This window comes from Anabas testudineus, chromosome 1, assembly GCF_900324465.2.
Source record: "Anabas testudineus chromosome 1, fAnaTes1.2, whole genome shotgun sequence".
In the NCBI taxonomy this organism is placed as follows: Eukaryota; Metazoa; Chordata; class Actinopteri; order Anabantiformes; family Anabantidae; genus Anabas; species Anabas testudineus.
In genome coordinates, this window is record NC_046610.1 from 10,391,882 (window position 1) to 10,409,800 (window position 17,919).

General features: G+C 39.3%; 1 protein-coding gene across 1 annotated transcript in view; it reads left to right on the forward strand.

Moving 5' to 3' along the window:
- Positions 1 to 17,919, forward strand: part of tbck (TBC1 domain containing kinase) — a 32,706-nt gene that overhangs the window by 12,407 nt on the left and 2,380 nt on the right. The window contains exons 22-25 of the mRNA XM_026360112.2: positions 454 to 615; positions 6,317 to 6,489; positions 12,537 to 12,700; positions 16,117 to 16,276. Of these exons, the coding sequence (XP_026215897.1) occupies positions 454 to 615; positions 6,317 to 6,489; positions 12,537 to 12,700; positions 16,117 to 16,276 (659 nt within the window). The remainder of the gene's footprint in view (positions 1 to 453; positions 616 to 6,316; positions 6,490 to 12,536; positions 12,701 to 16,116; positions 16,277 to 17,919) is intronic.

Genomic DNA, 17,919 nt, shown 5'->3' on the forward strand with positions numbered 1-17,919 from the left:
ACTGCAGTGGGACACATTATCGGGATGTGGTTTTAGTTGGCTCTAAATATTGCTCAGGTTCCTTCCTGTAAGATTTCTCAGCCCCCTGATGTTCTTCCTGTCATTTTCCCACAACAACACCCACCTAAAAACATTTTCCCAGCTGCCTCCCCCACATCAAATATCCCTCCAGGCAACCTTGCCAATACACTTTTTTATTTTTTTTTTAAAGTGAGATTACCATTTTAAAGTCATAGACCCGTGTTAAGCAAATGCGCTATGCACATGCAAATCAAACTCATTATGTACTGATTCCCCGTTGCTCACTGTGTGTATGTTGCTCACATGCTATTGTCCCACTTGCAGGATGGTTTTGAGCTTCCCTAGAGGGATTTGTCTTTTCAAGGACTCTTGTTTCTGCGTGTCTTGTTAAATCTCCTCTTTGTTGTGTCTATTTCTGTACCCACCATATAGATGTGTTCCCACTGCACAAGATCTTCCACCTGTGGGACACGTTGCTGCTGGGAAACTCCTCTTTCCCCTTCTGTATCGGCGTGGCCATATTGCAGCAACTCAGGGATCGTCTCTTGGCTAATGGCTTCAATGAGTGCATCCTACTCTTCTCTGACCTGCCAGGTGAGAATATATGGACTTTTTTTCAGTTTCCCCCAAACCTGAATCAAAGGGTGTCCGTCGCTATCAGCAACTGGCATTTTCAGGAGGCTTTGTTTTGCTCCTCAGACTACTAATGTGTGCTTATGTGTCTGAGTTAATGATATCCTCAAAGCAGCCAGCTCTGTACTCCTACACAGACATACTCCCTCCTTGATGTGCTCTAGGCATGCCACAATCTGCTCTGCATCTGTTGAACAGTCAACTACAGCACCCTGGGAGTTGTCTGACACATAAATCACAACCTTTGTGGTGCTCCAGCATTCCTGTCACTTGTATATCATCTTTATTTCACAGCTTTATGTCCATGGGTGCCTTGGGTGGACTGAGTGGCCACTGTTGTACAATATCATTAAAGTTGGAGCTTGCTGCTGGGTTCTTCGGCGCAGAACTACAAATGGGACCTTTTCAACTCTGACCCACAAAACTTTACTCGTCTAAGAAATAGATATTGATGCATAAAAATAAAAACATCACTTGTAATACATCTGCATATGTTTTACACTGCACTCGTTAGTTCTTTAACCACCACCTACAGGAAGTGAAGTGTCACTGTAGTGCAGAAATTAAGTGTGGGTGAATAAGAGATGGGGTGACAAATTCAGAAGGATGTTCTTTTACCTCAGCAATATGGATGTTGATCACTAGAGGAACAATTCTCTTTTTTTAAAACAGAAACAGGAGAAAGGCTGACAAATCGAGGAGGAATTCAATGGGTTGATTGTAAAGATACAGGGTTGATGGACATGCATACTTATTAGCTGTCTTGTGGTTACATCTATTTGTTAAGTGCTTATAACGGACTGACTCCTAGTCTAAAGGATTTGTCTACAGTGTCTGCGGTAGGCACATTGCCCCTGGGAATTTGCTGTTCCTGTCACCTGTACATGTCATCAGAGCGAAGAGTCCTGACAGTGTATCTTAATACGAGCCCACTTTACTGCTCCTTTTCACTTGCACAAAGCAATTACTTCAGCAAAGTATTGGTGACATAAAATCCAAGAGCAGCATTCATAATGTATGTCTTGTGAATGTATCTGTCATTTGGGGGTTAGCTCAAACAGCTTCCCCTTAAAACTCTATTTCCAAATGCTGCCTAGCCCTCTTTTTCTAGCTAAAAGGCAGAGTGACATTTGGGTTTAAAAGCCAACAGAGACATGGACGATTTGTCCAAAAGGGATGCTGGAGCTTTCTGTAAACTCCATCCAGCAGCCTCCCCTTCTGCCTCCATTCAGTGTTGCTATACTTCACTGTGTTTTACTGCTCAAGTCCAGCAGATTCATGTGATTGAGGCGAAAGGGAAAAGGAGAGCCCGTTCTCCTTATAAAGGTAAAATATGTCGGGCCTAGAGCTGCAGTCAGCTTCTTTGGCAAGATATCCTGAGAGTGTCTGCTTCTGCCAGCCCGTTCCTGTAAATCACTGCCAGCCTCATTATCGCAGCTTGTGTATACCTGGGTAGTTACAGTGTAGTATCTGGCAGTCTCTCTAAACTATATTAGGAAGGAATTCTAGGCTGGAGAGTGACCTTAAACAGGACTTGTTTACTTTTGCTTCCAGCAATGTTTTGGTCCACACTCAAGATAGTTTTATTAAGCTTGTTACAGAAGCAGACTGTTAAATCCAAACCAACACCAAACTGTTCAGTACAGTATTTATTGTCTTTTTTTTTACTGTTGTTGAATGCATAGGGATGTGTTGATTTTATTTTATTTTTCCTTTTAGATGTATTTATATTCTATATTATTTGATTTGTACCTTCTCTAATCTCTCTCAACCTGCAGGACATGTGATGTATAGAGCACAGGAAGTTAAAAGGAGTTATTCTAAATAAGCTATAGATGTTTACGATGGTCCTTGTCGGAAGCAGTGTTTTAGGGGTCAGTGTATAAAAACTCTGCCTCACTACTTCATGTAGTCACACACACACACACACACACACACAGAGTGTATAGACTGTGAGCTATGGTAGATATTCTCTGATTTGTAGCCCGCACCTGCTCCTTTCTGCCATCAGGCGTACAGAATTGATGTCCTCATACAACTGAGGCTCACGTTCATTTGTTTCAGAGCAGAGTCCACATACCTCACATGCTTGTAACTACACCAAGTGCACGAAGCCAGGAAAAACAACGACCCTGATGCTGGCTGGAAATTATTATTTAAAAAAAAAAAAAGAAATATGGCTCAATCTATCTTGTGCAGCACACACAAAGAGATTGAAGATTTCAAAATGTTTTTCATCTACATTTACGCACAAAACAATTGACGGCACACACATGTTGTCTTTAAGGAGCTTTTTTTTGTTGTCTTTAAATATTTAGAGGTTACACTCAGTAAACATGTTGGTGTATTTACATACAGGCTGATTTCTTCTTTATTTTTCAAGCTGTTTTGCAGTTTAGTGACTCAGCTCATTGCTTTTTTTATTTTCTACCTTTTCTAAAGAAGAATTTTTTTAGGTACACATCATGGTTGACATTTTTATCAATTGTTGGCTGTGCATGATGGAAGCCCGTACTTAGTGCAGATTACTGTGTCTGCGCTAAAAAGGTACATGACCTTGCATTATACATTTTGACTTAATCCAAGGTTCAGAGAAATGGGTGAACTTTGAAAAATGCATAAGTAGGTTTGACATTTAGTTGTGAAATTTAAAAAAAAAAAGTGCTCTCTTTTTATTTTTATCTGCAACTATTGGAATAAAAGTTAACGGCCGAGATAATGTTACAGGATAGTGGGTCTTAAATGATTCAGCCACACTCTTACTCTCCTTCTAGGCAGTAAATGGGGCCAGTGACAGTAATTCTCAGTGACAAGCCTATCACACATAACACTGCGAAGTCTATAGTTGCCAATATTCCAGCAGAGGGGAGGTTCAGATTTAAGTGAAGTCATAGTGAATATGAGGTCATGTTCAACCACTGACTTCCCACTTTGTCAGTGAGTCACTTTAGTCCTATCCATATATGCTGTAACTCATCCTGCTTGACGCACCGTGTTATCACAAAAGACACCGTTGCGTTGTGCTGAAGATGCCGTTTCGTCAGATTGATTGGAGTCTGAAGTAAAATCAAATGTGGATCAGGTTAGACCTGTGCTGCTTTTTGCCTTAGAGCCGGCAGTACATCTCCGCCCGCCGTTTGCTGGCAATTAATCTCATTTTGTGATTCCCATTTGCTTAGAGTTGTAGCCTCTGGTGATCTATAACTTTCTCTCATTTGGAGTCTTCATCGATGCACAATGGACCAGAGACGCTCTCTGGCTGACAGGAACCGTGTGTTTACTGATGATGCGGCAACATTTGCCTTCACGGGACATTAGCATCCGTCTCGATGAGCAGCGCTGGGCACAGAACCGATGAGCTCTACTTATAGACGTTTAGTTCTAAAGGAAAAACAACCGTAAGCTACAGAAAGTGCTCATGGGACACCTTGAGAGCTCGGGCAGAATGTGAAGCACAACGTTAATGTTAAAAGTTTAGTGTTGGGAGAAGAAGCATTCACATATCACATATTCACTGCTTTGTTACACGTACATCTGTAAAATCGTATTAGTAATGTTATTATATATAAGTATTAAGTATGAACTTGTCTTGGTTACTGTAATAATTTACAAAATGCTTTGACACTGCTGTTGCTGTTGCTGTTTCATTGTCTCTGGTGCATTTGTGTGCAGCCAGACCATTTGGCCACAACATAATGTATCCAGAGCAGAATTTGATTTGTTTTTAATCTTGTAGTGCAAGTCGCAGCGCAAACACAGTCACAGCTGTTGATTCCTCGAGCAAGTTGTTTGTTTTCAGTTAAGTTTGAGTTCAGGATACATGAAACGGATACAAGATGTTTAAAATACAGTACAACCAGTAAATCTGTATTTTAGTATTTTTACTGTGACACTTCACATGTGTATGTTCCTTTCCTACTTACTGGATTAAATGTGCATGTTTTTGCTCTACACTAGTAGCTACTGACAGGTTCGACTTCTTTTATACCTTTTCTAAATCCTGCAGGAGATTAGAATAATTAAAAGTATTATTAAAGGGCTCCAATTGCTAAGTTTAGGACCAAATACATATCAGGCTGACTTATGGTCAATTAGGAGATAAGATGGTGGATAAATTAGCTGGACATTGATTATCTAAATTACTATTTGTGAGAGTAGATCACAATCTAATCTTCTCCCTGATTCCATGGTCTGCTTATAAATACTGTAGAACACTATAGTACCAGAGATTGTATTTTAATTCACTTCGGTCTCTCATCTTCTTTGTTGTCAGCTCTACGTTCCTTTGAACTCTCATCCAATTCTAAAAATCCCTCAAGATGCTCATAACTGATCACCCTGTTTTACTGTTTGCGGCAAGTCACAGCACACAATCAACACATCTCCATAATTACTGAAATGTAATTTTGTCTAACTAAAAAGTAAAATTGCTCCTTAATAGAATTGCCTGCCGTGGAATGCCCAGCTGAGCCCAGGGCTTGTTAAAGCTGCCATCAATCTCCTCTTCCTCATTCCTGCCTCTTTTAGCAGGAGTGATTGCATACAGCGTTCATTGCCCTAGGGAGGAAAAATGTGTTTCCCTGCGCTGCCTGTGAGCGTGTCTGTGAGGAATCTCAGACCACCGGGGTGTTTTTCACTGGAATCAACCTTGTAACCGAGTCTGTGAGGTCCTAGCACATGAGACCCGACAACCCCATAACCTTGACGCCAAGGTACAGACGGAGGGAGGAAGATACATCATCTATATAATTTCACATGAGCCCGGTCCAGGTGCAGGTCATACCGAGCAGTGCTCGTTAGCCAGACTTGCTTATATCCACAAGAAGGGGAGGGGGGCTGTAAGAGAGAAGCTGTCAGTGTGAAAGAGTGTGAAGGAAAGAATTCCTAATTTACTTAAATCCTTGGTTAATCCAGTGAGTCCCTGTTCCCTAATCCTCTCTATTCTAACGTGAGAAGCAGCAGGATGAATACTGCTATACAGGCATTAGGGGGAAGAGAATGAATTTTGCTTTGCACTGAAAACTTATTTTAGGACTGAAGCTCAGATGACCGACAGCAGCTAAAAGATGGCCATTTAATATTATAAAGTGCTCCTGGTGGATGACTACTTAAGCCTATTAATGGCAGCAGAATGCTAAGGTCAAGCTGCTTCTTCTGAAACTAAACCTCCCTCACTACATTCACGTGGACTGTTCTTTCTGTCTGACTCATTTTTCTGTCTCTATTCTAATGTTTTCCACTGTGTCTATTCATGCATTTTATTATGCATCGAAGTTTACACTCACATTTGAAATGTTGTCTGTGGTAATTGAAAATTTAGAGCCTTTGTTTTTTGAGTTTTTCTAAATGACAGCTATTGACTGGACTATATTACAGTAGAAGTACGGGCTTTAGTAGCGACCAAGAGCTGCTGTCACAGATATATAAAGATCTCAATACTGTGATAAGACCAGCTTAAAAAAAAGATGCTATCTTCATCCAAAGCTGCTAATTGTCTTTAATGTTGACTTGTTGTTTGTTTTTTAGTTATTTAATTTAATGGGTACGGGCCCTCTACATTGTCTACAGTCAATGAAAAAAAAAAATAAAATCTGTTGTTCATGATCTGACTCTTGGTTTGGGAGCAATTCCAGCACTGAAAAGTCTCATGTTTGTTGCACAGAAATTGACATTGAGCGCTGTGTCCGTGAATCCATCAACCTCTTCTGCTGGACTCCGAAGAGCGCAACATACCGGCAACATGCTCAGCCACCAAAGGTCGCTGGTGACAATGGATTTGGGAAAACGGCAACTTACTACTCATCTGACTACCAGGACATTCCCAAGACAGACCTGGTGAAACTCATTACACACACACACACAAGCTTGTAGTATAAATTTCAGATGTGCACTGAATGTGAACTCTGCATAGTTGGGTTAACTTAGTGACTGTTGAGGTTAAGTCACCAGGAAGGAAGTGTATTTTATCAGTGGCTGATTTCTCAGCCTTTACTCTGCTTTCTTTTCTTTGTAAATAAAATAAAACCAAATCCCCTTGGTTACAAGTTCTACATTTTTGCCACTTATGCCCAAACACTGACTAACTGCACATTACCCAACACCTGTTCTTTTCAGTAATCAGCACCTGATTGTAAAGCACCAGCGTGGTTTCAGAAGGCCTCTTGAGTTGCTTTGGTTTTCCATGACAAAATAAATTCTTCAGAAATCGAGAGTTACAGTTTTATTCTCGATACAGTGCATTGCAGGCTCAGTATTTAATTCTCAAAGTGGCCAAATATTGACTTGTTTCCAAATGCACCCTCTTTACAAATATCAACTGTAACACAGTTCGAAATAAGTCACTGTGAATAAAGTACCCCTTTAATTAAATAGCACACAAATAATGTATTAAATTGGGTGCAATAACAAAGAACACATAGCATTCAATATGATTAATTTAGCAGATGCTTATGGTCAAAGTAAATTGCTGTTAATGTCCAGTAGGGATGTTTTCAAGGGGTCTTTCCATCCATTGTATGACACCATAATACAGATATTATATATGTTCAAATCATAAATACATAGGAAACATATGTATAACAAACCAGCATAAAACCATTAATAGGTATATTTGAGGAGTTTATTGATGTGATGCTGTCTTTCACACAGGCCCTTCGTCTTTGTTTAGTTTTTGTGCCGCAGCCCTGTTTGCCTTTCACACCTGGCTGCATCGTGTCCAGGAGGCTCACAAACACTCTTGTCAGCCCTATCTGCTGTGTGCCCAAGTGATTGCTGTAATCTTTCTCATTCAGCTGAGGCTCATTTGTATGGGTGGTGGCATTGATCCACGGCCACATCTATCTGTACCCCACCTCTTCCTCCTCAGAAAAACACTCAGGCTCGAGTGCACTGTGTTGAAATGTCACACAGATACGCACATACAGTAACACACAAAACCAAATGTACAGTATTGCTGTAGTGAAGAGAGCCAGGAAATATATCGGTTTTTTTTTTGTTTGTTTTGTTTTTTTTATCTAAAAATCATATTATTATACCCATTGAGTTTCTCAGGTAAGGCCTGGGAAAGTCTGTATGGTGGGAGAAGTGATACAAGCGTGAAATTGAAGACTGTGGCAAAAGTAAATAAAGGATTATGGGAAGTAAAAAAGGAAGATGTAAGTTCAATGAGAAAATACCACATGTGTAAACACCCTGATCAGAACAAACTGGCCACAAGTATTAGGTTTGAAAGTGGTTTAAAGCTTTTACTGACATTTCACAGGATTAAAGTGTGTCATGTTAAAACACACACAAAGCAAGTATGAACAAGAGGAGTGATTACGACGAGCAAAACGTGCCCAAATGTTCCTTTGGGCATCTGACTATTGTTTGAAGACCTACACTACGCTTTAAATCAAAATGGAATGAAACACTTACAGTGTGGTTAGTCATGAATAAATACAGTAGTCCTAAATATAATCCTATAAAGGGTAGTTGCACACAAAACAGTTTTAAGCTTGGTTTTAAACAACTTAGAGATGAACTGAGGGCATTGAAATGTTCTCAAAGGAAACTCCTAGAACAGTGTCGGCATAGAGTTTAGATGAATCAATCCGCACCGGTACTATGGACATGTAGAGGTGATATGATATGACACACATACAGTTATGTGCAGAACATGGTTTTGGACTGTACTGATTCTTATACAGTATGTTGGCGTCACATGTCTTTCTATGGCCCCAATCTTTGGTAACAGAGCATGAGGCTCTGTCAGCAGATTGTCAACCCACACAGTGAGCAGACATCTATCTCACTGGACAGGTGGTGTCCAGCCAGCTTGGCCTCAATAAGTGAAAAGGAGAAAACAAGCGCTCCCTCTCCCTTCTGTCCGTCACTAACAAGAGGATGTAAACACAGCAAAACAACCAGAAGACCTGTTGTATCTGTTTTATCAATCTGCGACATGAAACTAGTTGTTTTTCTTCAGTTGGTGATAATTAGTGTACATATGCCCTTTTATATAAAGAGACATGGCATTAGCTTGGTCCACCAAATGATCTCAAACATAGCTCTGAGAAATCAAATGAATCAGTATTAATCAAAATGCACTGCAGTGCATGGAAAGCTGCTGTCATTCCCTGTGGACGAGCAGATGTTTTGCTAACTGTCATCTAACAGCTGGCAGAGTTCGTCTTTCAGTGATGGAGCAAATGGATTTCCGTGAGTGAAGAATGTGCCTTGATTTCAATAATTTACTGCTTGTGTGAAATATTTTCCCGTGAACACGTAAAACAGTGAGCAAAGGGAAAGTTCCTAGTTTGGTAAGACTGAGTTAGAGTTTACTGAGTCAGTAAAACTGAGATTCAATCTCATTTTTAATTAGAGTTACAGTTTGAAATTCCTATCTGAACTGAAACGTTTGATTCATTTCAGGCTGTACTGTCTTTATATGTTATATGTACAGACATTCTTTTTATTGTGTCCATATGTTGTAAGTTTTAGTCATTTGTAGCAGCTAAATTGTAAAGTTCAAAATTCAATCATCACAAAACAAGTAGCTGACCAACACTAAAGCACTGTTATGTTTTGTCCACTGTAATTCATATGTCAAAGTGCACATCTAGACTCACGTTCTGTGTTCTGGCAACAGAAACAGAGATGAATTTCCTTTCAGCAGTTTCCTCTTGCAAGAGCAATGTTGGTAACTGCTATGTGGCTGGAATTAAAACAGAAGTACGTGAAAAGCTGGGAGGGTTTTCATCTCAACGTTCTCCTTTGTGTGGAAATTGCTCTCTGTGTGTGTGTGTGTGTGTGTGTGTGTGTGTGTGTGTGTGTGTGTGTGTGTGTGTGTGTGTGTGTGTGTGTGTGTGTGTGTGTGTGTGTGTGTGTGTGTGTGTGTGTGTGTGTGGCCTCTGTTAGGGGTATTTGTTGTCAGCATTTTTCTCAGATTATGGCGTCAATTACACTCGTCTTCTCTTTGTCTGACGGCAGACTTGGCATGTGTTTTTATTTTAGGACTGATGCTCAAACACCACAGGCTGTATTGTGCTGTTTGATGTGTAAAAATTTCAGCACAGTTACAAATGCGCTGTGAAGGCACTTTAAATGAGGCACTGACCTTGTCATCAAGCTTTATCCGAGCTGTACAGTACTGTGGTTCCCCACTTTCATATGTGTAGTGATCGGGGGGGGGAGAGGGGGGGTTTATTGGCAACGGTGTACCACAAGCATAAGCGAGTAGACACGCGCAAACCACTGCCGAGGATTTGTGTCTGCTTATCAGCAGCTCCAGTTTAGGCTCATCACTATCAGGCCACTGAAATGCGAAAGTGTCATTAAGTCATTCTCGGCAGGCACACACTGCTCATCGTGACATTTAAGTCACCGCACAGCGCTGCCTCAGCCCCAGGCAGCGACGGGCTGCATATTTTACCTGTTTCTGACAGTGCATCGTACTGTATGTCGATATATTTATGTGTATGTGTGCAAAGAGGAAGACATTGTTTGCTTTTCTTGAAATAGATGTGTAGGTCTTACTGCTCGTCTGTGGCGATCTGCATATATGAGCTCAACCAAGCAGATGTGCCCATTCGGTTCTGTGCAGCTGTTCCATTTCCTCATTCACTTTTCAGATGCAGCCGAATCCCAAAACCTGATTGTATTTTATTACTGAGCATGTACCACTTTGTTTGATCCATCATTTGAGCATGACATACATTTATGATTTAACTGGGGTATTATTTCACAGTTACACATTGTTTCATTGTTTTCTTTCACTTTGTGTATTCTAAAATGCAGCACATCATCAATGAATCAATTTCAATGTCCTGTTGAGGATTCAAATGTTAATTAGTAAATTTCTTTTTTTTTCTTTTTTATTGTCTTTGCCATATTTGTAGCAAAATGACTTACCTATACATCATATTAGAGTTCAGTCTGACAGACATGTAAAGTACAGCTTGAGTGACTGAGGGAGGCAAACAACCGCAGTGCGATAATTCTAGTTTTTATTGTTTGTCAACAAACTCACAACTCGCCCTTCTCATAAAGGGTAACTACTCTCTAATTATTTTGTACTGTACACATAATTAAATAGAGTTTTGTTGGCATATAAAATCCAAGCACTTTATTTTGGTAAATGTATACTGTGTGTATAAAGAATATAAAATTACCTTTTATTATTTGTCAAATGCATCACTTTCTGACAGGTTCCTTTTAAACACCTGAATCCTCTGACTCCTCCTCAATCATGATGACAAAGACCTGACTCTGGGGTCTATTACATGTCTGATAACTATAATGACACTTCCAGTAATCTAACAGCAATGTTTAATAGTAAATTGATTTTAAAGTGGCCTATTAGTGAATAATGTCTCCAGATCACCATGTTAAATACAAGAGAAGCATTGAGCATTGTGCTCACACCACCACACCACTATTGCTCTCCTTCGCATTTTGCTTTTATTTTACTTGGGTATGGACCAGGAGGAAACCTGTAAAGTTATTCTTTAAGCTCTTCCATTGAAGTGAAAGATACATGAAATGTCAGGGCAGATTACTGTGTGACTCAAATTTGTCAACGATAGTTTGTTTTTCCTCTAGGACAAAAACTGTGACTCCTCAAGAATGCAGGTGTGTTCCTGAGAATTCTCAGGAGTTGAAATCTCACTTATCTTTCATTTCATACAAAACTTCATTGTTTTCAGCGAGTTGCCTTTGAGTCAAACACTTTTGAATGCAGCACTATCACCCCATCTTATGAAAGGCTATTTTCATGAAATCCCTGTCCACCGCCTCATTTTCTTGTTGCCATCAGGGTTAAGGCCCATCAGTGTCACTGCAGCATGTTTAGTTTATTGATTGTTCTAAAGCTGAAATTTTCACTGTCATGTGTCAGTGCTTTTTTATTTTATTTTTTAAATGTTTTTTTATGTATGTTATTGATTGTCATGGCCATTTTGTGGCCATAGTTTGTAGTAATATTGTATTGCATTATATTTTGTGTACCGTAAATATGTGTAAATTATCAGGCAAAATCTTAGTAAGACCCTTCAGCAATTTTTTGTTCAGTACACAAATCTGTTGAGTTGAGTCATGGCACCTGGACTTTCTTCTTGTTAGGTCGAAATGTTTTACTACATATCCAAGTAGCTTCTTCAGTCTGAGAATAGTTAGATAGAGACCACAAATATATGCATTTAAATTCATTAAAACTACTTTTAGTATTTAAAACCTATTATATATTACAAATATTTAGTTTGCATGTCAATGACGAACTTTAGCACTCTGTCATGTGTCCCACAATGCATTTGTTTGTTTGTGTTGTATGGGGACTTATAGGAAACTGCTGGCACCCTCAGCTTTTTGACCATTTTATTGTTAAAATAGTTTCAGGGCATATGAGATAGGAGCATAACACTTGCTCGCCATTGCAGACCAGGGTTCAGTCCCCTCCAGCCATGCCTGTGGCCCGATGCTTTAATGAACCTATTTGGCAGTGCAGGTAGATACTGACAAAAGATCATGATCTGGCTACAACTACTGGTTTTTCTGCTGTGTGAAGCTGCAATAACATACATGTATTAACATACAATTTTTTATTGTAAAAAATTAATGTTATTCTATTCTGGGTTTTTTGGACAAATGCTTCACAAAGGTGAATGCTGTCAAATATCTCACTAATGAAGAGATTTTGTTAACATATGAAACATTCAGCCCCAATCAGTGGTTTACAGTAACAATTATATCCAATCTCACAGTATCCTTTTCTGCTTCTCTTTGTTATTTAACAATGATTACCTCTCCAAATTCCAATATTCAAATTCTATTCCGAATTCCTCTGAAAGCCTTCACTGTCATTTTCTCCCTCTTGATTTGATCTCCTGTGACTTCCTCTCTTGTAGTCTCGGGAGCCTTTGGCACTGTGTGACCTGAAAGCAGAAATGTCCCCAAGGATCTCGGCTGAGGATTTAATCGACCTTTGTGAGCTGTCATTGGCTGGTCCCACCAAGAGGACCAAAACTGGCAAGCCCAAAATTGTTGCTGTCGACATCCGCACTGGAGAGGAGTATCCTTACCATTTCTCTATAGCTTTGAAACGTACCTCTAGTCCTTCACTATTTCAATAGTGGTAGAATTATAACATGTAAATACATTGCTCATTTTTTTCTCCACTGAGGCATATTGGGAATTCTTGGTGGTGTTTTGAGTGACCTTGGTTTGGATAGCCAAACAACAAAGGTTCTTCAGACATTGGTGTTGGTGTAGCTGAGATATATTGAACGTGAAAGATGAGGCAGTAGAATTTACATCAGCAAATCTCTTCCAAGTTTTTAAATCTCACATTTTAGACTGCTAACAAACAGGTGGTGGATGCAAAAAAAAATTGAATATTGAGCATATGGTTCCCATAAAAGAAGGGCCTTGTGTTATCTCTGTAATGGGCTATTTTTATTTTGTCCTTTTGCGTTAAGTTGTATCATTGTCTTCAGTCATTGTAGCATCACTAGCATCGCTCCTCCTCTGCTTCTCGTAACCACGAAATAAGAACAAAATACAGTGTTTTCTAAATGACAGGTCAGTCTAACCCTTTCTCTCAAGCCAGATGGGCCCTGAAGAGCCTCTCAGTTTTGCATGCCAAAGCCTGATTGAACTCTGTATAAAGCAAAAGAGGTCAATTCACTTGACAGTGATGAGCAAATCCACAGTGACCGCTCTGGGGAGTTTGGTTCTGCATTACATGAATAATAGGACTTCTGAAATGTTGTCCCTTAATGCTACCCAATTGACAGCTTTAGCTTAAATATTTACAAAAATAAATGCATTTTTTAATAAATGTATTAATTTTTTTATGTTTACCTTGGAGGCTCCGATTAGTATATTTTAGAATTGGCCCTGAGCTGATTCTGCTCAATGGTGGTCTAACTGCTTACTGAACCTGCCAAAAGACCTGTTTATTTATCCATCCACCCATTATCCTAACCGCTTTTCCTGTTAAGGGTGGCGGGGGTGCTGGAGCCAATCCCAGCTGTCACTGGGAAAGAGGCAGGATACACTCCACACAGCTCGCCAGTCTCTCACAGGGTTGACCCGTCTATGAAAAAGTATAATTTGATTCCTGACTTAAAAAAATAAGTTACTAAATTGGGTTTATTGCATTTGCCAACTCAAAACTAGTTTTAAAACCATCACTCCAAGTTTCCTGTCAGTCTTAAAGACAAAACACAAAACTGCCATCTGCGATTCACAGTGTACTGTTTCTTGGTTGGATCTGAATTGGAGATAATCAAGAATAAAACATATTCAGTTTCATATATTCAGTGTCCGCTGGGCACACAGCCTTCTTGGCATACTCTGCTTAGAGATTTCTGTTGGATGAGGGTGTTTCAATTTCACTGGTGCTTCTATTTTATATCATGTCTCTACCTGTTTGGGACAAAAATATGATCCCTGCTAATCAAGACCAGTGTTTTCTTGTAACCATGAAAGGTTTATTAAAGGTTAAGGGGTTAGGCACATACAGTCATAACACTTGCATACAGTTGCGTGCATGCATGAAGCCACTCTCTTTATCCCATAACCACTGATCTCATGCTTACCTCTTGACCTGGTGCCAGTGCTTTACAGTGTTTTGAAATTGAACCACAGGCACAGAGTCAAACAGCTTGGTTCCCATCAAAGGCAAGTAGGGGCAGATTCAAGAGGGATGATAAACTCTAGTTATGCCATGCCAGATTCTGCAACATTCACTTAGGCCCTTCATATCCACCCAGGCTGCTCTTTTTCATCCTACAGTCTGAGAAGAAGATGCATAAAGCAGAGGAGGTTATCTTGTAGACATGAGCAAAATGCAGCCTTCTGGTCTCTTGGCTAGAACATGATGGCCTCTTTATGTTGTATATTTTATTTGTTGACATAACGGTAGTTCGGTAGTTATAATTAGCTATGTACAAAAGATGCGATCAAGATGTGTCAAGCTAAACAATATAATAGCTTAGCATATTAATTGGAGAGGTTCGCTGTGATTCTCTGGTGTATAGTCATGTGTGATAATTGTGTGTCTTTGTGTGTGTGCTTGTGTGTGTGTGTGTGTGTTTTCCACTGCCCATTTCCAGAACTGCCTATTCTGAAACAGTCAGACAAACTGGGTTCTCTTGAATTGTCTTTATGTCTGTGAAAAATATTCCTTCTTCTCAAGTTTTTAAAAACCCTTACCTGAAATTATGTAAAAGTTTACAATAAGGTATCTCATGAAAAAATGTACATGGCCCCAACAAAAACTTTTCATTAACTGAGATCAGAAATAAAAATATGTCTCATGTGACATTCAGCTGTATCTTTATAGTAGCTCTGCATAAAATTACAATATGATAGAGTTAGGTTTAAAAGGATGATTCGCTGTGGCGACCCCTGATGGGAAAAGCCGAAAGAGAATAAGGTAAAGAAATAATTTTGCTTTTGCAAATGACCTTGATATCCTTACTGAAAAATTCCAAGGCACCACATGGAGTTAGCCTCGCCCTTCTCCTTCAGCAGAATGGCAATTGTCTAAATGGGTTAAAGAGCCATTTATCAATATGGATTAGTGGATAGAGTGAGGATTTGAACATGGCAGGTCCTCTAGCCAAATTCCTACACTAGAGCCTTATAATAAACAGGGGCTTCTTAGGCTAACTAACTCACATGGACAAAAGGGATTTGACCACTTTCACAGGATTTGGTAACCCCTAATCTTTGGCAAAGGACTGTTGAGTCACAAAAAGTGGATTCAATAAAGACCTCTGTCACAAAAATCAGGGCAATCCACATTTATAGTCCAATAGTTTTCTAGATGCCCTGTAAAAGATGCAGCTGTAAAATAACTGGCAGGTGTCTGCTGTATTTCTAAGGCTAAATTTATTTCTCCAGGATTAGTCAGCAAGCGGATTGTACTTCACAATGCATTACATATTGACTCTATGTGTTCTTGTAGCAGCTGATATGGTTTAGTAAACATAGTTAGTTGAGGACCACTTCTTTCAAAATATGTAGAAATAATGTCAATTGCTTTTAGAAAAAGAACAATCTCCTTTCCTCAAGTTGTATTTTTCAATTATGTACCACTCAGAGCTTGTTCACTGTTTCTTCCCAGGAAATCCCTCGCGAAGATCTTTTTTTCCTACTTCTTCTTTTATTTTTATTTTTTTAAATCTTTCCCTCTCTTTTATACTTATGGTTTATTACATCTCCTACTGTTTATCTCTTTTCGTCACATTCTTTATCAGGGATAGAGATCATTTTTGCCACACCCTGTTGTCTTAGAATTCTTTTGTGAGACTTTATTTAGTTAGTTAGTTATTGCCTATTATGCCACTGGCATGTAGGGCAGCAACAAAGGATTTTTGCTAAATGTAACTTGTAACTGTAAAGTAAAACATTCACCTCATCCTTTGGCCAGGTACCATACGTGTTCACAGCTGTGTTCCTTAACCTGGTTTTCTCCAGCTTCAACAGAGGCCATATTTCTGGCAGCATCAACATTCCCTTCAACACAACATTCAGCCCTGAGGGCGAGTTGGTGCAGTGTCCTGCGTCAGGAGTCCTCCAGAACTACAGAGGCCGTGTCATAGTGGTGATTAGCCACGCCATGAAGAGTGCTGTTATGGTGAGAAAGCAATCACACACACAAACACCGGTGTACAGTACTTCAATATTCGCACTATTGCTATCGTATCGATAGTTATTCCCCATAGCAAGACCTCAGTCCTGTCAAATCTACAGCAGTCTGGACGAAATCTTAATAAAAAATCTGTAAGTGGTGTAATGGTCTGGTGTATACAAAATAAAAAATTGCCGTCTTTTCCATTTTTACTTTATCTAAAAGACTCAGCTGAGGGTGAAACTGAATTTTGCATGAATCATTGTGTTTGGCATTTCAGTGCACAAAAATAACTCTGCCCGTATTGGTGTAACAGAACAGAGAACTACGTTGATCATTATAAATTCTCCTTTTGTTCTCTCTTTGGAATAAATTAACCAAACTTAAATTTAATAACTCAGCAGGGATATTTCTTCAGGCAACATCCCGATTTAGAAATGATGTCCTCCTTCCATATGTTGGAAAGAGAAAAAAGAGAAAAAGTAGTTTTCCTTAATTGAAGAGACAGTCCTGCTTTTTTTAGGAAGCACTACTGAGAACTCTCTGTCTAACCTGGTTGCAAGAACTCCAGAAATAACTGTTAAGAGAGTGATGTAGGATTTCATCTAAAGATAGATGGAAGTGTGAAGAGTGTCTGAAAACTGTGTAATGGTCATAGCTACCCCACACATTTGGGGCTTTGTGCCTCTGATATTTTGCACAGAATAACTCCAAATTCAGATATTACTCTAAGGATTCTTTATAATTAATTATTAATGTCAGTGATCGATTATCATTGTCATCACAGCACTGGCATTTAGTGTAATGACTACTCATCTTAACCACCTTCCTCTTCGACCAGGACCATGCTTGGAATTCCACATGAGTTTAATAGCAAACCTTAGTAATTCATCAGACCTTTGAATGGTGCCGGTCATAAAATTAAAGGTCGATCAAAAGGCCTCAGTTGTGCTTAAATGTCATTCACATCTCTGTGCACTGCACCAGTGGCATTATCATTAGCTCTGGGTCAAAGCAGTGAGTCCACTCACTGTGTGGTCGGGCTTTACTTTAAACCATTAACATTTAAGGTTCTATTGGAATTCAGATGTGAGTCCAAATCGTCATGCTCAGTTTCTTTTCAGGATTTTTAACTAATGAATAATTTTTTTTACTCCAGCAACCAGCAAAACGAGTAGCCAAAATGGGTTTTCTTTTGTTTTGTTGCTTTATGATAGCCACAGAAATCAAAGTATTTTCACGCATAAGTTGTTGCACTTTGTTATTATTACTGTGAGTTTCTGTTTTCACTCCTCATCTTTTCACTACACTGTTTAACTATTCTATTTCACTGTATTTATATCTGGTACCTGGACTGACTGCACGAGCAGGATAGTGAAAATATTCTTCATATATATTGTATGTGAAACATTTACAGATAAATACAAAATCATATGTGAAATAATCAAGTCTTTATGTTCTAGGCAATACGTCACAAAAAATGTGTTATGTATGAAATAAAAGCTTCAGTAAATCACTCAAATAGCATGATGTCACAATATAGTTACAATAGTGCAGTAATGGTAGTGAATCACTGCCCACACCTACAGTGACTTCAGAAAGTCTTCAGGTTGTGTTAGTGGAGAAATTGCCATTGCCCCATCATTTTA